This window comes from Exophiala viscosa (genome assembly GCF_022695815.1).
Source record: "Exophiala viscosa unplaced genomic scaffold EDD37scaffold_6, whole genome shotgun sequence".
In the NCBI taxonomy this organism is placed as follows: domain Eukaryota; kingdom Fungi; phylum Ascomycota; class Eurotiomycetes; order Chaetothyriales; family Herpotrichiellaceae; genus Exophiala; species Exophiala viscosa.
This window is the reverse complement of record NW_026944358.1, coordinates 286,854-310,638: the sequence shown is the minus strand read 5'-3', so window position 1 is coordinate 310,638 and position 23,785 is coordinate 286,854. Positions and strand designations below refer to the sequence as shown.

Below are 23,785 nucleotides of genomic sequence, written 5' to 3'. Positions count from 1 at the left end.
CGTAGAACCCCTAAATGGAGCACCTGGGGGTGACGCCTCCTAAGCCTCCCCTCAGGGCTCAATACCTACCCAACTAAGGAGCAGAATATCACTGCTGATCACATGAACAATCACTACGTAGGAGTTCCACAATCGTGGCCGGACTCTCTCCCTTTTTCACATTGCTGCGATCCGATTTCATGGCTTCGCACTTTTAAGTTGAGTGCAGATACCATCTCTTCAATTTTCTATGGAGACAGTGAGAAGAGTTCAACTTGGCCCAAGAGCTAAGAGAGACCCCAACATTGCCGGCACTGCTTCTTGCCGGACCCAAAGCACTACGAAACGGCACAGACGGCACATACAGACACGATGCCGGTCAGGATTACAGCCGGTAAGTTGAAATCAATACATCTCGGTTCGGCTGCGGCACCACGGCATTTCAAAAGTGGTAATCCGAAGCACATTAACCTTCTTCCGAGGTATGTTCTGCATTGGAGCTGGCCAGACATGGCCACCGGCAACCTCTGACCTGGGATGCCCACGAACCTCGCTCGAACCAACCTGACATGGCTGCGTTGGCCCCTCGGGAAGCTTTCGTGAGCTGTCGCGATCGTCCCTGGACTGACACTCCACACTCGGAGAATGGCCCGCTAAGACGATTCCAATATTGCCATTCATAAACTGGACTCTGTCTGAAAACCTAGAAGAGACCTTGATGGACACTTTGATCACTGATTCTTGATCACATTGGAAGACTTCTCCTGAATTGGGTTGTGGTAGCAGGGTCAACGGACATTGATATTCTTCCCTTTCCAACCTCGTCTTCGACATCCTCAACACCGTCAAAATGGCTCCCTACCTCGGAAACACCGGTGAGTTGGCACCGCCGGTCGTTGACGGAGAGGTCCCAGATGTTCCAAAAGAGCAGACTATCCCACTGCCCAAAACTGTGCCCCAGACGACCACTACAAATGGTCATTCGAGCATCGAAGGCGGCGCAAAGACGTCAGCACACGACTTCTCGCACCATGCGATCCCCATGAATCCTCAGTATGCATATACGCCACGAAAAATCCGGGTTTGCACCATTGGTGCTGGATTCTCTGGTCTACTCATGGCGCATAAATTTCAACACCGCTTTTCGGAACTTCAGGAGATTATCGACCATAAAATCTTTGAAGCCCGAGCAGATATTGGCGGAACTTGGTTCGTCAACACGTATCCAGGAGTCCAATGCGACGTACCAGCTCACATATACGTAAGTCCACGCCCAACTTTGTCAAAAAAATGACCTAACTCTCTCAGGCTTTCCCATTTGACCCCAATCCAGATTGGACAAGGTTTTTCTCAAGTGGTGCTGAGATCCAGGATTATATCAAACGCACTGCGAAGAAATGGGACCTCGAACGTGATGTGTACCTCAACACAAGAGTCGTTGCTGCCACATGGCAGGAGGACTCGGGTGTGTGGAAGGTCACTGTTGAGCATGAAGGCCAACAACGAGACGAATACTGCGAGATCTTGATCTCCGGTCAGGGTGTTCTGGTGAACCCATCGTGGCCCAAGGTCCCAGGCCTTTCCAATTTCAAAGGACATGTCACTCACTCCGCCAACTGGGACCATGACTACGACTATTCAAACAAGAGGATTGCTGTCATTGGCAATGGCTCATCCGGCATTCAAATTGTTCCTCAAATGGCCAAGCTACCAGGCAACACTGTGAAAAATTTCGCCAGAGGCCCCGCCTGGGTCTACTACCGAGTTCCCCCTTCAAAGCATTTGGGGAGAGAGGTCGACGACGTTAATCCCACTTACTTCGAAGAGGAGAAGCAGAGATTCCGGAACCCAGAGCAGCACAAAGATTACCGCAAAAGCATCATTTCGCGAACAAACAAAGCGTTCCGTCTTTTCATCAAAGGAGAACAAAACACCGAGGTCATGCGGCTTGCATCAGAGCAGATGGCCGAGAAGCTCAATCACGATCCTGTCTTATGCGAACAATTGATCCCCAAGTGGGAGCTAGGCTGTCGTCGCGTCACACCAGGTCCTGGATACCTTGAATCCTTTACGCAGCCCAATTGCAGCCTCACGACGAGCCCTATCACCAAGGTCACTGAGAAGGGCGTTCTCACTGCCGATGGCCAGGAATTTGAATGCGATGTCGTTATTTGTGCAACAGGATTTGACGTCTCCCATCGTCCTCAATATCCCCTGATCGGACTAAACGGCGCAAATCTCAGAGAGCGGTGGGCTGACGAGCCGGAATCGTACCTTTCGATCGCCACCAACGACTTTCCCAACTACTTCATGATGATGGGACCCAACTGCTTAGGTGGTCACGGATCATTGGTCGAGTCTCTCAACTGGACCGGCGACTACTTCGTCAAGATGATTAAGAAGATAGCCACCGAGGACATCAAGTATGTCGTCCCCAAGGTCTCAGCTGTTGATGCTTTCGTCAAGTATGGTGATGAGATCCACAAGACGCTGGTCTGGACTGGTTCGTGCAGTAGCTGGTACAAACGTGGCCGGGTCAATGGACGAGTCACTGCCTTGTTCGCTGGTGGTGCCGTTTTGTTCAACCGACTCATCAGCGAGATCCGTGGCGAAGATTACGACATTGTCTACAACAGCGGCAACCCCTTCAAATTCATGGGCAATGGCTTCACTGAATGGGAGATGCAGGAAGGCGTCGATCTGGCATGGTACGTTGAGGCGGCTGAGCCGGACCCGATTACCAAGAAAACGCGGCGCATGATGGATGATTGTGCTTTGGGTGGATGTTAAGACAATTTTACGGGCAGGGAGCATTGCTTAGGTGTTAGGACTCAGCAGAGAATCTGGTAGCCCACTGACTCGGTCAGGGGTGCTACCCAAGTTCAGTATGGATATTATGTGTACAAAGATTTCAAGGCGGTAGTGAGCAACCTTCACACTTGCCACATTCTAACATGCGCAAAATCCTCAGGGTTTAATGGAGTGCTTCACGACGTGCAGTGTTCCAGACTGGCCGGCTCGGGATTTCTGACAGTGCGAGTGTCTCTGTCTCTCTCAGCAAAGCATGCTCTCCATAAGGTAGGAGAAGCACGATCCTTAGCCGGCGAATGCTGGAGAGCCCACCCCGTGCCAGATTCCCGCCCAGATTATACCGGCCGCGCGTCTCGGTAGGTATGAAGATTCCTCACAGAGAAGAGCAACCGACCCCGGTATCGTCTCCTTCAAAAGGGAGGCTCGCGTAGGGGTAGCGGCTGGGGTTGAGGAGAAGACTGGCTCCAGAATCGGGCCCAAGGTATATACTTGATTGGCCGAACAGACAGGAGCCATTGATTTCATTTGGTTTCTCCAGAGTCGGGACCACCGGTGTACCAATCGGCAGCCTAAAACGTGGTCGGGTAGTCACTTTCTATCGGCTGACCAAACTCGGCCTAGTGAATTCATCTCCACGGGGAATACCTGTACTCCGTAGTAAGTGTGGAAAATCCTTCATAAGACCATCATGGTCCCCTCCCTGGGAGCATGGATATATCAGGCCACAAGAGCTGAGAGAACATCAGATCTTTTGCCAGAAATATCATTACCCCAGACACAAGTGGGCTCGCAGCTTAACAAGTCAAGATGCATCTCCCATCTGCTTATAATATATTGGTATGCAAGGCTCCCAGAGTCGTCTCTCATGCATATGCTGGCCACATGAGACTAATGGTGCTACGCAGATCTCGCTCACCGCTGCCCTGGGCAGTTTGACCTACGGATATGCGGCAGCAGTACTTGGGAATGTAAGTGCACCTGCTTACCTTGCAAGAACGCATCGCGTCGATAAGACCAGCGAAGGCTGATATGCTTTGGTGCAACCAGACGCTTGAAAAGGCTCCTTTCTATGCCTACATGAAGCTCGACCCCGAGGGTGCAGGATTGGCCCATGCGGACACCATCATCGCCGTGTGGAACACAATTCTCTACGCTGGCGGCATCGTTGCCTGCATGGCCTGCCCCATAATTGGAGACCGTTATGGTCGTAAAAAGGTCATCGGCCTAGGTGCCGTGACGTCCGTCATTGGTGCGGCGTTGCAGGCTGGGAGTGTCAATCCCGCCATGATGATCGTTGCGAGACTCGTGGTCGGAGCTGGCATGGGTATTCTCCTGGCAACAGTCCCTCTCTACCAGGCTGAGATCGCGCCTCCCTCCAACCGCGGTTTCATCGTCGGAATCCATGGTATGTTTTGATGAAGACAACCTTGTTGACCATGAGCTGTCACTGACCGTCAACAGCTTCACTGATCGGGTTCGGTTCAATGATATCCAACTGGATTGGTGTCGCTTTCTACTATGTTCCTGGCTCGGTAAGTGAGGCGGCAGCCATGTGTCGTTGTCTTACTCGAGCCCTGGTCGCTGACTTGAACAGGCCGGCTGGCGTGTCCCGTTGGCTCTCCAAGTGATTTTCCCTCTTGTTTTGTCCTGTGTGATCTTCTTCATCCCCGAGAGCCCGCGATGGCTTTACATGCACGATCGTGCAGATGAGGCTGAGAAGGTCCTGATCGCCCTCCACAAGCGCGCGGATGACCCAACCCACGCTTTCGCTCGAACAGAGATCCAGATCATCAGGAGCCAGATCGACTATGAGAGGGCAAACCGTTTGCCCGTGCTCGAGGCGTTCAAGAAGCGATCCCTTCAAAAGAGGTTCGCGCTCGGCTTCCTGGCCATGTGGGACACTCAGTGCAGTGGTTTGATCGTCGTGCTGGGTGAGTACTTATAGCATCACCCTCTGCGTCTGGTAGCTCACATCTTCTAGCATACCAAGCCACCATCTATGAATCTCTCGGCTATACTCCATTCATGGCCGGTATCCTAGGATCTGTCTGGTGCGTTTTGAATGGAACTGGCAACTTCCTTGGTGGTGTCATTGGCGACTATGTCGGCCGGAAGAGGCAAATCGGTAAGCTCGACACCACGATAATGACATTGATGAGGCTAATTTGCTCCAGCAACCGGCCTTGCAATGCTCCTGGTCCTGTTAGTCTTGCTTTGCGTTACCACGAAGCTGTACGCCGGCACGGATAACAAAGCTGGAAAGACTGCCGCCGCCGTCTTCACTTTCCTTATGATCGCAGTGTACGTTTTCTGTCCACGAACCGATCCATCTCATGCTGATATATCGAAATAGCTACGCCACTGGCGTTGACTGCCCGTCGTTGGTGTACAGCTCTGAGCTCTACCCAGGAGAATGGCGCGCCGTGGGAGTTGCCACTTCTCTCTCAGCTGTCCTGTGGGGTTGCCTTATCTTCACCGCCGCGGCTCCGGCAGCATTGACCAACATCGGTGCGCTGTACTATGTTGTCTTCATCGTCCTTACCTTTTTCCAACTTCTGCTCGTCATTTTCTTCTTCCCAGATGTAAGTGGCCCTGTCAACCATTCCGGCGCACTCGTGAACGATGCTGACTATTACCTAGACCAAGGGCTTCACCCTCGAGCAAATGTCTGCAGTCTTTGGCGATGCAGTCGTGGACATGCATGGCAACGTCGAGAAGGCCGAGGACTTCATGAAGGAAGATCACGACGTCGATCACATGGAAATGAGCGAAGACATCAGGATAGAGCAGGAATCACAGCAGAAGGTGTGAGACAGTGTCAAGCTTGCAAGGTCCGAAGCGACGATCAAAAACAAACCACTCCCACTGGGTAGAAGCATGGTCTTGCGGTCAATGTGTGAATAGACCAGACTCATCAACAACGTGTCATGCTGAACGTTATGATAATTCAATCTTCTTCTTCCAGAACCGTATTCTGTCTCAAATAGTCGAACGTCGAACCGCATGTAGTCGTAGGATATGCAATCGTCCCTATGTAGTTAAAGCGTGGTGATGATGTAATCCTCGGCGCAGCCTCGTCGGTCGCCGCCAGCCTTGCGCTGCATGGCCATTTCAGTATTGAGCATGCGCCTCCTAAACAAACCACTGTTCATACGCGATGCACGATAGGATAGCATGCTTCCATCGTTGTCATGGCTGACCAGAATCACGCGATCAGCACAATGTCTCCTACGACCTCAAGTTCGTCGGCGGACACTGGCAAGTGTTGTCAACTCCCCTTCGCCAGTGGTTCGTGAAGAGGCTATACGCCTCCGGGAGTACCAAGAAGAATGCATACAATCTGTGCTATCATACCTGCGCAAGGGACATAAGCGCCTGGGTATCTCCCTTGCCACAGGAAGTGGGAAGACGGTATGCGCCATACCTCAACATCATCCTCCAAGCCTCTGACTGTGACCAGGTCATATTCACCCAACTAATTGATCGCATCGAGCCGCCCACCCCGTTTGCGCAGCAGACCCTCATCCTCGCCCACCGGCGAGAACTGGTCGAGCAGGCGGCCCGCCACTGCGAAAGAGCGTACCCGGGAAAGAGCATAGAAATTGAGATGGGCGAAACACACGCTACAGGAGCCGCGGACATCACGATCGCATCAGTCCGCAGCATGGTCTCCGGGGACCGCCTGAGCAAATATCGCCCAGACAGATTCAAGCTCGTCCTCGTTGACGAAGCCCACCACATCGTCGCGCCAGGGTACTTGCAGGTGCTAGCGCACTTCGGTCTGGAAGAGAAGAAGGACACCAGTCCCGCACTGGTCGGCGTCTCTGCGACATTCTCGCGATTCGACGGTTTGCGGCTGGGCGCCGCGATCGACCACATCGTCTACCACAGGGATTACGTCGACATGATTGGCGAAAAGTGGTTGTCCGACGTGATGTTCACAACGGTCAAGTCCAAGGCCGACCTCTCCCGCGTCAAATCCGGCAGGGACGGCGACTTCCAGACAGGCCAGCTCTCAGACGCAGTCAACACAGAAATTACCAACGACATCACGGTCAAGGCATGGCTCTCTGAAGCCGCCGACAGGAAATCAACACTGGTATTCTGCGTAGATATCGCGCATGTCACAAGCCTGACGTCTACATTTCGCAAACACGGCATCGACGCACACTACATCACTGGCGCGACGAAGAAGAATGTACGCGCCGAGCGTCTCGAGGCGTTCAAGAACCGCGAGTACCCCGTACTGCTCAATTGCGGTGTTTTCACAGAGGGTACCGATATGCCTAGTATCGACTGCGTGCTGCTGGCACGACCGACGAAATCCCGCAACCTGCTCGTCCAGATGATCGGTCGGGGCATGCGTCTCTACCCAGGCAAGACAGACTGCCATGTCATCGACATGGTCGCGTCGCTTGAGACAGGGATAGTCACAGTGCCGACCCTCTTCGGCCTCGATCCATCTGAGATGGTTCAATCCGCTAAAATGAACGACATGAAGGACCTGAAAGAGAAACGGGAACGTGAGCCAGACACTGCTCCAGCATCTCAAGTCACAGGAGCGGTGAATGCAGCGGCCCTAGGTGACCACCGTCTCGACTTCACTCACTACGAAACAGTTCAAGATCTGATCGAAGACACTTCAGGCGAGCGGCACGTGCGCGCCATGTCGCCTAACGCCTGGGTCCAAGTCGATTCGCACAAGTACATCCTTGCAGCGAGGGGCGGGATTCTTACGCTCGAGCGCCGCTCACCCACTGCCTCCAGCTCATCAGAGAAGTCCAGTCCAAGTCATGTAGTCATATGGAAACATAGCATCCCCATGACCGAAGCGAGTAAATCCCCCTGGTCACGTCCGCGGACCGTTGTAACTGCGTCGACACTCTCCGACGCCCTCCACGCCGCAGATACATTCGCCAGCACCAAATTCGAGCGCATTTTCATCGCGACCAGCTCACCCTGGCGAAGGGGTCCCGCGTCAGAAGGACAGTTACAATTCCTCAATCGTCTGCGCGGGGTGACTGACGATGATGCACCGCCACTGACGGGAGAGGATATCACGAAGGGTCAGGCTGGAGATATGATCACGAAGATCAAGTTTGGGGCGAGAGGACGCTTTGAGAAGCTGCAGATGAAGAGGAGGAAAAGTGACAAGGAAGTCGAGAAGGGACGGAGACTCAAAGAGATGAGGGATCGCGAGACAGTTCAGGTCGGGCCCTTAGAGGCATGACCTCGGATTCAGATTCACTTCTCTATGCACGAGATTTGAACAATTTAGCGTATCTGCAATCAAGGACTCGCTGTGAGATGTTAGATAGTACATCAATAAAACTGCTCTCCTCCCTACTCGACTAACAATATGTTTGGCGCCCGCCTCATTCCAGCTTGCTTTGCTATCAGAAACAACCTAATTCAGTCCAAGATATCTACATCTGCCACATGCGATCATTTATAGGTGGTCAATGATAGCCTGTGCGTATTCGTGTGTCTTGGCCTTGCCGCCCAAATCACCCGTCAAAGCCTTGCCCTCGGCGAGCGCGGAAAAGATGGCGTTCTCGATCTTGTTCGCGTGGTCATTCAAGCTCATGTGACGCAACATCATGATACTGCTGAGAAGCAGGGCCGTAGGGTTGGCGAGACCCTTGCCTGCAATATCGGGAGCTGAACCGTGAACGGCCTCGAAAATGGAGCACTCGTCACCAATGTTGCCGGAAGGTGTAAGACCCAGACCACCGATCAATCCAGCGCACATATCGGAAAGAATGTCACCGTACAAGTTGGGCATGACCAGGACTTTGTCGGAGTATGGGCCTGGGTCGGTGGTGATCTTCAAGCAAGCGTTGTCCAGCAGCTCAACATCGAACTCGATATCAGGGAAGTCCTTTGCAACATCTCTTGCTGTACTAAGGAAGAGACCGTCGGACATTTTCATGATGGTTGCTTTGTGGACAACTCGGACCTTCTTCTTGTTGATATCACGAGCGTATTGGAACGCATATCTCAAAACTCGTTCCGAAGCAACACGGGTGATAAGCTTGATGGACTGCACCACACCGTCCACGACGACGTGCTCGATACCACTGTATTCTCCTTCGGTGTTTTCTCGAATCAGAACCGTGTCCACATTGTCGTAGGCGGTCTTGTAGCCCTCGATACTTCGGCAGGGACGGACGTTGGCGAAGAGGTTGAATGTTCGACGGAGGGTAAGGTTGAGGGAGACATGGCCCTTGCCGATTGGAGTTGCGAGAGGTCCCTTCAATGCGACATAGTTCTTTTCCACCGATTTAATAGCTTCATCTGGAATGGTGGTCTTGCCGTCCACCAAGCGAGGTGTGACGTCTACGGGCTCCCAAACAATAGGGACGCCGGCAGCTTTGTAGATATCCTTGACGGACTGTGAGATCTCGGGACCGATACCGTCTCCTTCTATTAATGTGACTGTGAAGTTGCCATCTGAACCTTTTGTACCCTTGAATTTGGCGACTTTATCCTCCTCCTTTGTGACTATAGATCGTCTAGGTTGGAACTGGGTCGGATATCAGTATACAGATCTGCAGGAAGCTTCACCAGGTTGCGGGCAGCGTACCTGGAAAGTCGCAGCAGCCCATGGCTTTTGTTGGCAAGCCCTTCGCAAGGACTGACGAGCTGGAGCCGCGAACAGTCTGGATGCAATCATGTTGGGCGGGTTTTACTGTAACGGCTGCGTGGGGGAGCAGACAATGTTCACTGCAGACTCCTGGTCACAGTACCCAGCATTGAACGAGTGGCTGGTACAAAGTGAAGCTGTGGGGGTTGAGGGCGCAGGTGGTGAAGCTGTTCAAGCAGCAATGCTTTTTTATCTGCGGAATTGCATCACATCCATCAAGCTTCAGATTCACGGCACCTGCAGCATGCGCTCATCGGCGAATGATCGGCTAAATTGAGCGACCATGCACGTGACTGCCGGAAATGTCTTGGCGTCTGAGACCTCCAGGTTCGGATGCCCCTGTAAACATCGGCTGACATACATATATCTAGGTACCCTCTGTCATATACAGCAGACGAACCAACGGAGATATGGAATGAGACCCTGTTGCATCGTCGTTTCTCCGCGGCAAATCAATCGACACAATGGGTGATCAAGAAAGGACCATCATCACTCATTACAACCTACCAACCGCGTTTCCAAAGGAATGGCCCAAGGAGCTAGATGAGAGTGACGACGACGATCTGCCGGATGCAGTCGGTGTCAGGCGCTCTAGATCGCGCTACTCAGCCTTGGAAAGGAGTGCGAGCGAACGAAAGAGTCTGCTTCCTGGTTCCCAACAGACTAGAGATGGCCGAGCGAACCTCGTCCAAAAAGACGAACCTGACCCCTTGGGAGCATATCCCAGTGTGGTCACTGTGTTGAGAAACTACAACATCCCTGCCGAGGATGCTCGTGCCCGGAACAGATTCATGCTGTCCTCCACCACCTTTTCTCCAGGCATGTTTTTGTCCTTGACTCATCGTGAAGCATCAACAGAAGATCTACTCCGTGGACTAGAATACCTGTCCAGATCCATCGATCAAAAGTCGGCTTCTTTGAAATCATTGGTTGAAACCAACTTCGAACGCTTTGTCCGAGCTAAGGCCACAATCGACAATGTATACACCGAGATGCGGAATCAAGGCGTGAACGAACCTGCTGCCGCGCCTGCAGCTGCATCGCCTCGACATTCACGCCGCACCAGCGGCATGCATTTCCGCAATGTCAGTAGCGGGAGTGCTGCTGGGTTGACGACACCAGCGCCGCCACCTCCAAGCAAAAATGCCCTTCGAAAGGAGACGGATTATGGCGTGCAAGGGATCAAAGCACCACTCTTGGAGGTCTCGCAAAAGGCTGAGGACGTCTGGGGTCCGGCTCTTGGTGGCAAAGAGCGTGAGGCCAACTTGAAAGCCATCGCCGAAGCCATTGCGAAGAATCGCGCATTATACGAGCTGGGCTCGAATCTGAGTTATGCGATTCGACAGAAAGACTATGATAGGGTTTTGGAGCTCTATGATGCTGCTCGACAATATGTGTCCGAAGCCAAGGAACTCAGCGAGAGTGTAGCACAGTACGGTCGCACGCTCTCGGACGATCAGGTCCACAGAATCCTGGCGATTGGGCGGATGTGGCACGATGCAGAAGAGCAAGCCAAGAGTCTGAAAAGGGATCTTTGGCGCCGATTGTCCAACGTTTCAGCCGCAATGCCACTTCCAGGAGCGTCCCAAGCAGAGGAACACATCGAACTCATTCGTGTGCTATTACATCTTGGTGTTGAGGAGAGCCCAATCTGGATCTTCCTTCTGGAACGGTACGACTATCTGAAAAATAAAATCGCGGCGGTGGTCGAAAGATCGAAAATTGAGATTGAGATCCTGCGTCGTCGACTTGCAGCCGGAGAGGCATCATCGTCTGAGACGGTCGCTGCATTCCTCCGACAAGCGTCCAAAGACCGCCCAGATGCTCTTGATAGCGAGGACGTCGTTGACTTCTGGAACTGCATTGTGACCTATTTGACAAAATTGCTTTCTCTCTCAAATGGACTGCTGGGCGAAGTCGTTGATTTCTGGGAGTCCGCCCAGTCCTTCATTGATGGTAGCAAACAGAAAACACTGCCATTGGGCTGGGAAGGCGAGAGCAGCAAACACCATCAGCTGGGCGAGTCTGAGGCCAATGACCTGCGTAAGGGGCTGGGCGAATTAGTCGCCCGTCTCAGAGATGCTGTGTTCTCTCTCTTCGCCGATCCTCCAACCGATGATATCTCCTCACTCTTCTCGCCACTCCCTGATTCTGCCGGTACTCCTGCAACTCCTCTCACAGCCGCTGCTTTCTCCCCGACAGACGGCCGCATCGGCAGATTGGATCCACAACAGTTGCCTGCAGCAGCCGCGAAAAAGGGTGAAGCCTGGGAAGACTTCGCTTTCTGGCCGCCACGATCCAACGCCCTCAGTGCTGTGCATTACCTCGAAAAGATCCTTGCCCTTGTCGGAGCAGCTGCCAGTGAGATGGTAGCTCTGGGTCCGGTGAGCAACAACAATGCGGTCTATGACAAGATCAAAGTCATGGTCAGTGGAGCTCGCGAAAGGTGCATGCGTGCGGTCTGTGAATCATGGAATAAGGATGCTGAAAGTTGCAAATCCCTCGAAGACTGGATCAGAACTCCGGAGAAAAGAGACCAGACACGTATGCCCATGTACTTTGAAGCATACGAGCGAAAAGTCTTGTTGGGAATGCAGCAAGTCTTGTACTTCTCGAACACGAACACCAAACCAGGAAGCCGAGAAATCATCACTCCACCGTCTTCCAAGCTTCTGCAGATGGTCCGCACACAGTTTGTCAGCAGTGTGTACAAAGCCGTCAGCGGCATGCTTGAAAATGCAGAAACATCGACACAAGGTGAGAACAATGATTGGGTCATCGTCACAAGTCTTGATTCCGTGGCCGAGGGTGCCGCACCAAGTGAGATGATAATGCAAGACGCAATCAATCCATCAAGCCGGAATACCAAGATGCTCTTGACGATGTCGAATCTCAAAGCACTGCGCAACGAGCATGTGCCGTCTCTCATCCAGCTTTTCGAGTCGTCCTTTTCCGTGAAGCTAGCGGAAGAGTCCAAGACGATCAGAGATGTCTTCGGCCAGATCGACGCGAAGCTTTTCCAATCATACACGCGGCCAATGGTTGCAACATTAGCCAAGATCATCAAAGACGGCATCAATGCGCCTGACTGGGCCCCGACTACAAGCCGACCAGATCAAGTCAGACCATATGTCTACGCTGCGTTGATGACTCTGGTCATGGTTCATACGGAAGTCTCTACAACCGTATCGAGTGCAGGTGGGAGCAGTCCTCTCCTGAGCGAGGTCCTGTCGTACCTACTAGAGAACATGTCCCAGGCTCTTCTGGATGGCTTTAAAGAGCGCAAGCCAAACACATACACCTTGCCAGCCCTGATGCAAGCCACCCTTGACACAGAGTTCATTGCGCAGACGATGACACACTATGCGACGGCCAAGGCTGGGGAGATTCAAGGACAGATTTACACCGAATTGGACAAGCGCACCACCAACGAAGCTAGGACAAGGCTGCAACAGGAACTGGGTGACATGAGAATCGTGTTGAAGAAACTTCGCGAAGGCAGCAGGAATAGCTTTTCTTGTTTTAAGCGACAGCGGACATCTGAGAAGGATAGAAGTGGTCGGCCAGAGCGGAAAGCCACTGGCACATGAATCGTCCATGAACACGAAGGGCCTAGATGAGCAATACCAATTTATTTCCGGCGTCCTCTTCTTCCTCTGCCCCTCCGTCCTCCCCGACCACCCCTCGCGGATGGTGTCTTCTTTTCTTCCTCTTCCTCTTCCTCGGGCTGCTCATCACTCTCTTCTTCCTCTTCCGTCTCCCGGTTTTCGTGCTCATCTGCTGCGTCATCGTGGTCTTCCTCGCCCGCATCTTCCATGACTTGATCCTCGTCCACCTCCGCCACACTATTCGCCTTACTTGTCCTCCTACTGCCTTTAGACTCCGTCTCGACCTCGTTCTGAAGTTGCGAAACTCGGCCGCTGCGCCTAGAGACTCTGCCTGGTCTGCTCGATTTGACCGATCCTGGGACAGGCGACGACCGGGGCTCATCCGTGTCTGCCACCGTGCTTTCTCTCCTAGACCAGTCTGGACTTTGCGTGCCATCTGGTGCCAGGCGTTTCTGCCACATCAGTTCCTCAAAGTCTTCGCGCGGAAGCTCAAAGTCTCGGAAAGTGTCGTCCCCGGCGTCAATGATTGAATCTTCTCGCTCGTCTAGCTTGGCTAGGTCGTATAGTGATTCGAGTTTCTTCCATATCTCTGTGGATGTCGTGCGAGGATCATCCGGCCCGATGATACCTTGAGCAAGTAGATGTTCTCTGATTGCGATCATGCGGAAGTGTTTGTGGAGGCCCACTGGTTTCCAGCGGACGATAGCTTGGAGTAGTGCTGATTCTTGGTCGTCGGTCCATTGCGAAAGGTCCGTTTTGGATTCGTCCACCTCTGTGGTGGTAGCCATGGCTTGATGATCCCTCGGTTGCTGACCAGATCTCGTCAAGCGTGGTGTCCAGGTCCGATAATCGTATGTGGTCCTATCTCAGATCGCCGTGTTCTGAACCGAACCAAATCCAGCACCTGCCGTGTGCAATGGCGTTGACCGACAACAGTGTCAACCCAGATTTCGTTGTTCCTGTTATACACTGACAACTCTTCTGCCTCATATCACAAAATGCTTCTCGGATGTCGATTGCTCGTCTCGAATCCTGAGGCCATCAAAAAGTCGCGGTTAAGTTGCCTGTTTCGGGTGGCTGTTAGGTATTGAACTCAACGCGCGATGCGATCATCGGCGCGTCGAAAAAATAAACACCAGCGTTGACATTTGCGTACCTTCCACGTCCGTAGCGGACTGACTATTAGAAACCGAGGCCGCGCAAAATGACACGCTGCGAGCGATCATCATGCTCCAGAAATCTACGCAATGTCATATTCCATCTTTGACGACCCCTTTCTAAGCGATGCGATCACGAACTTCCCATCACTCAGACTTGAACCCAGCATAACATGGGACGGCTTCCGCTTCAATAGCAGCCTCGAAAGCGGACTCTTCCGGCTGGATCAAACCGAGCAAAAGACATTGTCCGGTCTTGACACAGAAATTCTACATCTCAATCTCGAGGATGTCCCTCTGCCAGATCTCTCGGCCTCGGCCTCGATCACCGATTCTGATGTCGAGAACGAACCTCAGGATGGTTCAAAAGAGGAGAGTGGCCAGGACGAGGCTGCCAACATCTGGAAGTTGCCTGAGGTATTCCAGAAGAAACCTCAAACCGAATTGATAACCTGGGACACATTCTTGGACGAACGCCATTCGGAGCCGGTGTCAGGCTATGTCAGCGAAGCAGGCGCGAGAACATATCATGCTATCTTCCAGGTTGCAGGGGAGAATGTATCGACACGGTCAGTAAAGACTGATGCGCTCCTCAGCGCGCTTTTCGAGATGGCCATGGGAAGAAGCTCTGCAGTCTTTGTCTGGACTGAAAAAGAGAAAAGGTTCACAAAACACTTAACACAAATGGTGGCGGAAGATTATAGCGCGAGTATTCTTGAGGCCTTATTCGAGACCATCGCAAGAGTTGGCATAACTACCAAACTCCTGACTGAGCGAATCGAAATCTCAATCGACCACTTCTCCCCATCGAGGGTAGCCTTCTTCGGCGCCGCGAAGGCAGCCCTGTACACAATCCACAAGTACCTTGAGTCTTATAGACAACAGGTACTGTCATTGCTGCAATTAAAGGTCTTGATGGGAAAGATTGGAAAATTGGTTACCACAATGGGAGAATGTACTGAGACTGTCCGGTCTTGCAACACTGACAAGGCTATTATCTCTGTTTTGATGGCCAAGGCTGCAGATGTATCTATCAGACATCCTGGTGTCGGCAAAGTCATGCAAGCTATCTTCGGAAGGGTGTGTCGACCTCTGCTCGAACAGCTGAGTGAGGATATCGGTCTCAGTCCCTTACGAGATAGCGACTTATCTTCCGATATTGCTTCGGAAGCTCAGCCGTTTGTGGATGGACTTTTGAACCGAGACCATTCAGCAACAATCCTAGAAACGCAGCAGAGCTTGACATTACTGAGGTCACAAGCTTCTCAATGCCCTCTCCTGTTACCTTTGGTAGGCGACCGGACAAATACAACAACTCTCGAGCTTGGGTACACCTTTCATACCATCTCAGAACTTCAAAATCGAGCCAGTTCATACGAGACCGCGAGGGAATCACTGCTTGTCGCGGGAGCAAGGTCGGGTCCCGCCGTCCCAGGCACTATGCCGACCGTTCGAAATTTCAATGCGGACGACCCTGATGTTGAAGAAGCAAGGTATGGAGATCCGTTTCATCTTGATCTGGAGCTTTTTAAGTTCGACGTCGCCTCAGTGCCTGCCCTCGAACAAGACGACTTGCACGAACAGATTCTCTACTGCCTCGACAGTCCCAACGTCGACAATTCGCCATTCGATTTGGACATTGAGCAGGCGTTGCCATTGTCCATCACGCCCCTCATTTCGGCGCAACACCGGCTCCTATCCTACGCTGTCCTCGAGTTGTTGTTCCAACAGCACCACCTTCTCGAGCATATTAATCTCCAAAGGCATTTCCACTTCCTCGGCCACGCCTCCTTCAGCTCGAGATTAGGCATAGCTCTATTTGACCCTGACCAGACCAGTGGAGAAGGTCACAGACGGTCAGGTGCTTCGACAGGTCTTCGTCTTCAGGCCCGAGATACCTGGCCGCCCGCAAGCTCCGAGCTAAGGCTAGCGCTCATGGGAATATTGTCAGACAGCCTCGCGACAACAGCAAACCGCGCTCTGGAAGGTTCGATGTCCTTTGCCATCCGGGATATGACAACGGATGAGCTGGAGAAGTGTCGAGACGTCGACTCGATCTATGCCCTGGATTTCCTGCGCCTTCAATACAAGCCGCCAAATGACGTTCTGGGAAGTGTCTTTCCACCAGACATCCTAGATAAATATGATCGAGTATTTCAGCTGCTGCTGAGGATCCTGAGATTGCATAAGTTGACGCAAACTATGCTCAGAGAAGGTGACGGCGATCACAAAATCATGTTCGAAATGCACCACTTCGTCACAACTCTGGCAGGTTATTGCCATAACGTCGTGATAGATCTGCACTGGCGCAAGTTCGTAGACATCTTGCACAATGTCAAATTGCATATTGACAGGAAAGATTATGAGCGTACTCTGCGCACGGTCAAGAGTCAAGATTATCTGCGAGCGTTGCATGACAGAACCCTTGACAATATCCTTCATGGCATGTTTTTGAAGAAGAAGCAGTCCTCTCTTCGACGTTTGCTTCAAGACATTTTCTCTACAGTACTTCGGTTCGCTGCGGCAAGACGGAAAGAATCGCTCACATCCGAAGAAAGAGAACTGCCAGCTCAATTCAGAAATCAAGTCAGGCAATTTCTGAAGGGATTGCGAGTTGCAAGTCAGACAGACTCCGCGTCGTTTCAGGATGGTGTTAATGACGACGAGATGAATGAGCACGCGAATCTGTCCGAATACCTACATCTCAGGCTGGACATGTCTGGATACTGGAGTGGGAAGGTAACTGGTGCATTCGTCGCCGATGTGTTTGTATGAACATGTGTAAGACCAACGAGCCGCCGGGGCATCTTGTACGATAACGATTTGCTGCATAATTCATTATTAGCGTGTATGAGATACCCTGCAACAGAGCAATTGATGAATACAAATACTATTGTCTGAGGCAGGCAATCTACTACCTACCTAGGTAGAGGCTAAGTTAGCGCCAAACAAGCAAAAACAAGCACAAGACCAATGCTTATTTCTTGCCCCATCACTCGATCATAGGGTGAATTGGCCGGTAAGACGGGACACTCCCTGGTGACTGGGCAGAAGCCTGGAAAGCCGGTTGAGTCCAGACTCGGACCCTGCATTGCTACGCGCAAAGCATTCGTCATACTCCGACCCATGGCAAGCCTGAGGTCGTGTGAGGATGATAAGGACGAAGCTGAGGTAACGCGGGGTAAAGACTTCGTTGATAAGGTGTTGATGAATGGACTATTGCATCTTAGTAACTCCTCAGGTGTATTCATACCTCTGCTGGGGATAAGAACGAAATAACGTTACAATCAGCGTTGGATTGTGGCTAGGCGTGACTTACGGGTGAAGCAAGTGGACAGCGCATACGTGTGGACCTGAGATACTCGAGAGATTTTTGGTCGAGGCTTGATCAAGGCCTATAGCCAGCCATTTGTCAAGACGAAGTGAGGGGAGAAAGACGATTTGAATACCAAACACCAGGCGTCTACCAGCCGCGAAGCAACATACTCGACTCTACGGTACCTACCTAGGTATACATCGCTACCAACGATCTAGGAACAACCCCAGAGATACGATCCAGTCTGTGCTAATCGAGACACCACACCACAAACATTACATCCAAACATCCCTGACCACCGAGCGCCCACCAGTCTCAGATATCAAGCACAATGTGCCGCTCCTTCAGCTTAACATTCACATGCACACCATCCCACCCCTCGCATAAACGATCCTTCGACCAACCATGCCGCAAGTCCAAGAAGTCGCCACCACCGGAAGGGCGCTCATCAGGTCTCGGACTATCCTTATCGCGCTCGATCTCACGCGCACTGGAATCGAAGCCCGATCCTGCGGCACTACGCGGATACAGGTTCACTGCGAACCGGGCTTGTGAAGAATGTGATCCCGATCACACACCGGTGGGGAATCCGCCGACACTCGACGAGCTTGAAGGCGGGCTGGGCGAGAGGCATACTCTGAGCGTGGATGAGGGGCGGAAGGAATGTGAAAGTTTGGGAGTGTGGGTTCAGAAGTTGTAACCTCCTGATCACCGTGTTCATGGAAGCGGGTATATGCTTCGTGTGAATGTTTGATTACTTCGAAAATGGGTATTTCAGGCGTCGATGACGGTAGCGGTCGGAATGCGCGGTGATGTTGCTGACAAGAGTGTGGCACCTTTCTGTCGATACTGGGTGTTTAACTTGTATCTTCATTCTTATCTTTCACCTCCACACGATCCTCGAGACCAGCGCAGACGTAACCTTCACGCCCACATACCCGATGGCAACGAGGCAGCCCGACGCAATGAGCAATGTATTCAAATTCCGTCGCTCGATGCCGACTTCCTTCTTTGCAGCTTGTTCATCGCCACCTCTTGCCGTGGCCACATTAAAGTCGGGAATGTACTTGAAGTCAAAGACCGTCTCTTCTCCCAAGCCGAACTTGCCCTCAACGATGACTTGCCAAAACACCTGCCGTAGTGCCGCGACTTTCCGCTTGTCGAGCGCGGGAATTGACCGGTAAAGGTAGCAAATTGACATGAAGAATATGCACTGCCCCGCCATAAGAGCCCAATACCATGCTGACGGACGCCCAAGACCAAGAGCATCAGCCAATTCATTGCCGTTCAGCCAGCGGGCATTGACCTCGAGGAACGACCGAGAGGCGTACGTTGGTGGCTGAGCCTCGAGACACCGGATAATATTGGCCGCCAGGATCTTCGAAGTTTCAGTCGGATTAATCTCGTTCATGAGTAGTGACTCCATCATGGCTTTCGCCTTCTCGGGCGTTTCGAACCATTCTGTCGGTGTACCCACATAGTGTGCAATAAGTCGCCACAAGGCAATGTAGTCCAAGATCTCTTGCTCTCGTAACCATATGCCCTGCCGTGGGAGGGAGAGCCAGATGATGGTAGCAGAAAAAGTGCCGATCGTGGCGATGCAATCGAGGTCGTTGATGGGAATGCCGTATTTCTCCACGCTGTAGTACTCTGGTCGTGTCTTGGTCAGTTTCATGAGCCGCTGACGGACTGCGGCGTGTAATAATCTGACTCGGAGGCTGGATGCAAAGCCCGCACCTCCAGGCTTGATTGACTCGACCGAGCGTGTGCATTCGAGGATGTGCTGCGTCGTCTCGAAGAGTCGGTGTCTGGCGACTTTGACTGAGAACCCGCCTGTACGGGCAAGAACCTCGACGACTCGGTTTGCGCCCATGCCTCCGAGGAGTGATTGGTACGCCAGACCAGTCAGTGTCGCGCCTCCATAGCGGTAGAACACGTCTTGACCACGAGCGATCTGTTCCCAGTCCACCCAGTCAGGGACTGTGGTGACTTCGTCCCACAATTGCTTGAGCTTTTCGTGTTTGTCTTTGTTGTCTCTTAGGAGGATGTAAAGATCTCTCTTTGCTTTTAATTGAATTGGTCTTCCATTGTCGTCCAGACCTTGCAACGGGTCTTTTGCAGTCTCCACCGGCGGACTGATCTGGTTCAAAATCTCATAACACTCTTCTCCCAAGACATCATAAGTGTATTTCATGGGATGAGCCTGCTCGGGCGTGAGATGCTCTGGGGTCAATTGGAAGGTGTAACCCCAGCACGTCCGAGTATTCTCGTCTCGTCGCCGAAAAGGATTTGGCCATGCCATCTCCGTCTGAAACGAAAACTACGACCCCCGAAGTCGAAATCTGAATATAAGTAGGAAGGAGACATGTTTGGATGGCAAAAGTCATCAAGGCCATGGCCGGAGTCTTAGCGGCTGATGTTGATGTCAATGACATGACGAGTCAAGATTTGCCTGAGGTTGTCATTCGGCTAGTCATGAAGTTCTCCAAATTTTGTCTCTGCATCCGGAAGCCCGTTTATCTCTCATCTAACAACATACGCAGTTCTGCAGCCTGTGCACCGAAAAGCCGGGTTGAGTCTTCGTCATGTCTGTCCACGGGCGCTCATGTAGACTTGTCTGGGACGTGATCTGCAGGTCTCGACCATCATGCAACCCATCTCGTCTTGTGCAATCCTCCGCAAGAACGCCCCTGTCCAGTTCCTTTGCCTCGTTGAGCCTGGCATCTCGACCGACCCGAACAGCCATCTCTGCAGCCTCCAGTGAAAATCAAGACATACATCTTCGAAAACGTCGCAAATACACTTCGGCTTCCGGAACGGAGGCTGTCAACGACCGATTCGATGGATTCGAGAGGAGGCCTGCCCGACGCGGTACAGGCGAAGAAGTTCAGTCGTCTGACTCAACATTCGGGTCGACAAGCAGAAGGAGGGAAGGCAAAGCACGTTGGAACCCAAGAGATGCTATGTCGGTGAAGGATGATTCGAGGAACACCGAAGGAGAGAAAAGTCCGTCTCAGAGATGGAAAAAACGTGTAGAGTTGCAGGATTTGGCTGAACCCGTCAAGCACAAAAAGTCTGCACCATGGCAGATACAGAAGCAAGCGCTGGAACAGAAATTCGGCGACGATGGGTGGCAGCCTCGCAAGAAGTTATCTCCAGATACTATGGAGGGCATTCGCGCACTCCATGCGGAAGATCCGGACAGATATTCCACTCCACTGCTTGCGGAACACTTCAAAGTCTCACCAGAGGCTATACGGCGTATTCTGAAGAGTAAATGGAAGCCATCAGAAAATGAAATGGAACGAAGAAGGGAACGATGGGCAAAGCGTCACGATCGGATCTGGGATCAACAAGCAGAACTAGGGTTGAGGCCAAAGAGGGCGGAGGATAAATCGGTAGAAGATCCTGATCAGTTTGAAGAGGATCTGAGAGCGAAGGAGATATTGGACAATGCTCGGAATGCTTAATTCAGCAGTACATCCGGCTGTGTCATTGATGAGGAGCACAAATGCTAAAGACTGCAATGTCTAATGTCTGCTGTGAGTACAAGTACATTCATTTGAGCTCTTCTGCTCATTGTCAAGCCCTTCTTTCTGTTGACTTCGTAAGCCTTGTGTTTGTTAAGCATGCTGTGTTGTAAAGCACTCTGCACAGTCATTGCAATCACCACTGCAACAACATTGTCTTCCTTTCATTGTGATTCCTTGTTGTCAGCACCCTTGCTGATGGTTGATGTCGTCTCTTTTAAGACCGATATACTGATAGAAGTAAGCGGTGTTAGGGCGAAGCGTTGAAAAATGTGCCGTTGTTCTTGCCGAGAGGTTTTCTTCACTCAACCCCTGGAATATCGGTTCATCTCCTTGTCAATCGTCTTTCAAACCGCGCCAGCGCGAGTCGAAAGCCACAAGGTAGCAACTGTCATCAACAACCACATACGTCCGAGAGAGTGTGGGATCTCCAACCACCAACTGGCTCTGGTCCACTTGATTCCCTTGAATTCTGGTGCCGCACGCCAAAGTCTGGCTGGTTGCTCAAAGACCATGCAGCGACGTCTGGTTGGCATTGTTGGTGGATACATCATGTACTCCATGGGAGTAATGTGAAGAGGAAGATAAGCAATCAGAAAGTGACCAGTGAAACCGACACCAGCCATGATCCGAAGCCAGTAAGGGGTACCAGACACGAAACTGTAGTCGGTCCAGACGCACAAGATGATGGCGCAGAGAAAGACAAAGACAAGAGCACCGTGGTACATGATTCCTTCACGATGGTGAACAAGGGCGAGGCGGTCCCACATTCCTTCAGGACGATGCTTGAGGTATCTTTCCTTGATGGCTTTCTTTGGCACGGAGTCTGTACCGCTAACCTCGAAGCCAAGGCGAAGGCCACCCCAGGTCTTGGGCATCATACTGCCGATGACGTCTCTGGTGAAATGAATTCCAAGCCAGGCATTGGTTGCTTGACGACGTCGCAGGTTCCAAAACATGCCGCTCCAGATGGATTTGCAGTCTGCGTACATGCTGAAGACTTGTTGAACAGCGACAAACAAGACAATCTTCCAGAGGCCGTTGACGTCCGCAACAGGAACGACAGATCCCGGGATGATCAGAGCCAGGAGGATCAACATGAGAGCCATCAGCTTCCACACGGTGTACAGGTATGGGCGGCAACAGTGATGAAACATGGCGACTCGCTGGACGAGGGTTGCTCCCCAAAGACGTTTGTCAAAGGAGAAGTCCAGTGTGAAGCCATCACGAACGTGACCAGCCCACTAGCAGGTGTTAGTCGGCAGCATGACATTCATGAGGTACATGACTTACCCATCTGCGGCGTTGCTTCAAGTGTGACAAGAGACAATCTGGTTGAAGTCCCCATTGGAGATACTCATGGACGAGCACGATCTTCCAGCCTTTGCCATGTAACATCCAGCTGGTGATCAGGTCTTCTGTGATGGAGAAGGTAGGGAATTCACCGATCTCTTTCCAGGCAGTCTTTCTGATGATGAAGCCACTTCCTGGGCACCATGAGGCGTTAACCGAGTCTCGTATTCCATCATCGGCACCAGTGCCGGTGATGTTCGACTGGTACAAAGGATCGTTGTCTGGGATGTTGTAATGGTGCTACCACTGTTAGCACACGTCAAAGGGCGATGGTTTCTTACGACATACCTGTGCGCAGGTGACCATGCCAACCTTGTCATCAATCAACGCATGAGGAAGAAGTGCACGAAGGAAGCCAGGCTCTGGGATCATGTCTGCGTCAAAGCAAGCAAGGAACTCTGCTGATGTGCCGAGGGCCTTCCAGGTGACATTCAGGTTTCCTGCTTTGTATCCATGGTTGCCGTCGTCAGGCTTCTGGCGAGAGTAGTACACGAGGTTGGTGTACTTGTTGACGAGTTCTCCACACGCCTTCTTCAATCTGGGATTCTTGCCATCGTCGGCACAGATGACTCGGAACTTGCTGATTGGATAGTCCATTGCACACGCCGCCTTGAGAGTGTCGATGACTATGTCATTTTGTTCGCCACAGCAAGTCACAAAGACATCGACAATTGGGACTTTATGACCAAGGACACGGAGTGTTGGTCGTGGGGTTGTGCTCCGGATAGAATTGACAATAAGACGCCACACCCCATCACTGATGGTTGCACCTGCGACGATGTCAGTGAAGGTCTGTGATCACGATGAAAGGGCTTACTTACCATTTTCGAACACTTGAGATGCTGCAAACAACCAAGCTGGCACAAGGTAATCTTGTCCACGCTTCTTGGCTTCGATGGCATTGTCAAAAAGAGACTTGACGAAGCAGACTGTGGTAGCAAGGCTAGCGAAGGAGAGGCCGTTGGAGAGGTGGCTGACTGGGTTCTCAGACTTGTTGCCGAGCTGCACAATCTCATACAGAGGATGATTGAGTCTCTTGGTGATAGCCATCTTAAGGTTGTCACCTGAACTGACGTCAAAGTGACGGTCACCAGGAAGAGGTTTGACCATTGTGCTGATGTACTGTATAGGTATACAGACGCGTCGACAAGCTTGAATGAGTCTTTGAGAAGTTCTTTGAGGATGAAGAGATGATGGTTTGTGATCAGGTTGATGAGGAAGAGAGTGAAAGTGAAAAGGTTGTTCACCAACGCAGTCGATCTTGCAGTCGTTCATAGCGACACGCGAAGACGTTCAACGAAGATGTTCAACCGAAGAGTGTTCTTGAGGGATTGATCTTTGATGATTGTATACGAGATGAATGATGGTGTTGTGGGAGAGAGAAA

The 23,785-nt window shown here is 51.9% G+C and overlaps 10 protein-coding genes across 10 annotated transcripts; 6 read left to right on the top strand and 4 right to left on the bottom strand.

Annotated features, from left to right (window-relative positions):
- Positions 1-746: 746 nt before the first annotated feature.
- Positions 747-2,922, top strand: EDD37DRAFT_425844 (uncharacterized protein). Its single transcript, XM_062812611.1, has 2 exons — positions 747-1,240; positions 1,288-2,922. The coding sequence occupies exons 1-2, from the start codon at positions 830-832 to the stop codon at positions 2,767-2,769; spliced, it is 1,893 nt and encodes a 630-aa protein (XP_062669370.1). The 5' UTR covers positions 747-829; the 3' UTR covers positions 2,770-2,922.
- Positions 2,923-3,162: 240 nt separating this feature from the next.
- On the top strand, positions 3,163-5,775 carry EDD37DRAFT_666233 (general substrate transporter). The gene is made up of 9 exons (XM_062819264.1): positions 3,163-3,627; positions 3,696-3,758; positions 3,838-4,195; positions 4,252-4,322; positions 4,385-4,721; positions 4,772-4,915; positions 4,965-5,091; positions 5,144-5,372; positions 5,431-5,775. Exons 1-9 carry the CDS (start codon positions 3,598-3,600, stop codon positions 5,599-5,601), a joined length of 1,530 nt encoding a protein of 509 aa, XP_062669369.1. The 5' UTR covers positions 3,163-3,597; the 3' UTR covers positions 5,602-5,775.
- A 189-nt stretch (positions 5,776-5,964) lies between these two features.
- Positions 5,965-8,020, top strand: EDD37DRAFT_565166 (DEAD/DEAH box helicase; the record flags this gene model as incomplete). Its single annotated transcript, XM_062814042.1, has 2 exons — positions 5,965-6,201; positions 6,251-8,020. The coding sequence occupies 2 exons, from the start codon at positions 5,965-5,967 to the stop codon at positions 8,018-8,020; spliced, it is 2,007 nt and encodes a 668-aa protein (XP_062669368.1).
- A 109-nt stretch (positions 8,021-8,129) lies between these two features.
- EDD37DRAFT_425803 (isocitrate dehydrogenase [NAD] subunit 2, mitochondrial) lies at positions 8,130-9,668 on the bottom strand. Its single transcript, XM_062812610.1, has 2 exons — positions 9,377-9,668; positions 8,130-9,316 (listed from the first exon to the last, which is right to left on the bottom strand). Exons 1-2 carry the CDS (start codon positions 9,464-9,466, stop codon positions 8,240-8,242), a joined length of 1,167 nt encoding a protein of 388 aa, XP_062669367.1. The 5' UTR covers positions 9,467-9,668; the 3' UTR covers positions 8,130-8,239.
- A 35-nt stretch (positions 9,669-9,703) lies between these two features.
- Positions 9,704-13,047, top strand: EDD37DRAFT_425112 (exocyst complex component Sec5-domain-containing protein). The gene has a single exon (XM_062812602.1). The coding sequence runs from the start codon at positions 9,901-9,903 to the stop codon at positions 13,024-13,026; it is 3,126 nt and encodes a 1,041-aa protein (XP_062669366.1). The 5' UTR covers positions 9,704-9,900; the 3' UTR covers positions 13,027-13,047.
- On the bottom strand, positions 13,047-14,162 carry EDD37DRAFT_425150 (chromatin modification-related protein EAF7-domain-containing protein). The gene has a single exon (XM_062812606.1). It carries the CDS (start codon positions 13,830-13,832, stop codon positions 13,068-13,070), a length of 765 nt encoding a protein of 254 aa, XP_062669365.1. The 5' UTR covers positions 13,833-14,162; the 3' UTR covers positions 13,047-13,067.
- A 1-nt stretch (position 14,163) lies between these two features.
- Positions 14,164-17,412, top strand: EDD37DRAFT_425114 (Spc98 family-domain-containing protein). Its single transcript, XM_062812603.1, has one exon. The coding sequence runs from the start codon at positions 14,292-14,294 to the stop codon at positions 16,974-16,976; it is 2,685 nt and encodes an 894-aa protein (XP_062669364.1). The 5' UTR covers positions 14,164-14,291; the 3' UTR covers positions 16,977-17,412.
- An 896-nt stretch (positions 17,413-18,308) lies between these two features.
- On the bottom strand, positions 18,309-19,992 carry EDD37DRAFT_425146 (uncharacterized protein). Its single transcript, XM_062812605.1, has one exon. It carries the CDS (start codon positions 19,817-19,819, stop codon positions 18,401-18,403), a length of 1,419 nt encoding a protein of 472 aa, XP_062669363.1. The 5' UTR covers positions 19,820-19,992; the 3' UTR covers positions 18,309-18,400.
- A 1-nt stretch (position 19,993) lies between these two features.
- Positions 19,994-21,296, top strand: EDD37DRAFT_425477 (uncharacterized protein). Its single transcript, XM_062812609.1, has 2 exons — positions 19,994-21,059; positions 21,270-21,296. Exon 1 carries the CDS (start codon positions 20,103-20,105, stop codon positions 20,985-20,987), a length of 885 nt encoding a protein of 294 aa, XP_062669362.1. The 5' UTR covers positions 19,994-20,102; the 3' UTR covers positions 20,988-21,059; positions 21,270-21,296.
- A 98-nt stretch (positions 21,297-21,394) lies between these two features.
- EDD37DRAFT_609689 (glycosyl transferase) lies at positions 21,395-23,510 on the bottom strand (the record flags this gene model as incomplete). Its single annotated transcript, XM_062815151.1, has 4 exons — positions 21,395-22,291; positions 22,341-22,640; positions 22,689-23,170; positions 23,222-23,510. The coding sequence occupies 4 exons, from the start codon at positions 23,508-23,510 to the stop codon at positions 21,395-21,397; spliced, it is 1,968 nt and encodes a 655-aa protein (XP_062669361.1).
- Between the last annotated feature and the right edge of the window lie 275 nt (positions 23,511-23,785).

What these genes read in the sequence shown, in the direction of transcription:
- EDD37DRAFT_425146 (XM_062812605.1), bottom strand. Translation starts at nt 19,819, where the DNA reads ATGGCATGGCCAAATCCTTTTCGGCGACGAGACGAGAATACTCGGACG.
- EDD37DRAFT_425150 (XM_062812606.1), bottom strand. Translation starts at nt 13,832, where the DNA reads ATGGCTACCACCACAGAGGTGGACGAATCCAAAACGGACCTTTCGCAA.
- EDD37DRAFT_425114 (XM_062812603.1), top strand. Translation starts at nt 14,292, where the DNA reads ATGTCATATTCCATCTTTGACGACCCCTTTCTAAGCGATGCGATCACG.
- EDD37DRAFT_666233 (XM_062819264.1), top strand. Translation starts at nt 3,598, where the DNA reads ATGCATCTCCCATCTGCTTATAATATATTG. An exon ending in CATCTGCTTATAATATATTG is followed by an intron (nt 3,628 to 3,695) that starts GTATGCAAGGCT and finishes GGTGCTACGCAG; the next exon opens with ATCTCGCTCACCGCTGCCCT. An exon ending in CGGCAGCAGTACTTGGGAAT is followed by an intron (nt 3,759 to 3,837) that starts GTAAGTGCACCT and finishes TGGTGCAACCAG; the next exon opens with ACGCTTGAAAAGGCTCCTTT.
- EDD37DRAFT_425803 (XM_062812610.1), bottom strand. Translation starts at nt 9,466, where the DNA reads ATGATTGCATCCAGACTGTTCGCGGCTCCAGCTCGTCAGTCCTTGCGA. An exon ending in GGGCTGCTGCGACTTTCCAG is followed by an intron (nt 9,317 to 9,376) that starts GTACGCTGCCCG and finishes TATCCGACCCAG; the next exon opens with TTCCAACCTAGACGATCTAT.
- EDD37DRAFT_425477 (XM_062812609.1), top strand. Translation starts at nt 20,103, where the DNA reads ATGTCTGTCCACGGGCGCTCATGTAGACTTGTCTGGGACGTGATCTGC.
- EDD37DRAFT_425112 (XM_062812602.1), top strand. Translation starts at nt 9,901, where the DNA reads ATGGGTGATCAAGAAAGGACCATCATCACTCATTACAACCTACCAACC.
- EDD37DRAFT_425844 (XM_062812611.1), top strand. Translation starts at nt 830, where the DNA reads ATGGCTCCCTACCTCGGAAACACCGGTGAGTTGGCACCGCCGGTCGTT. An exon ending in ACGTACCAGCTCACATATAC is followed by an intron (nt 1,241 to 1,287) that starts GTAAGTCCACGC and finishes TAACTCTCTCAG; the next exon opens with GCTTTCCCATTTGACCCCAA.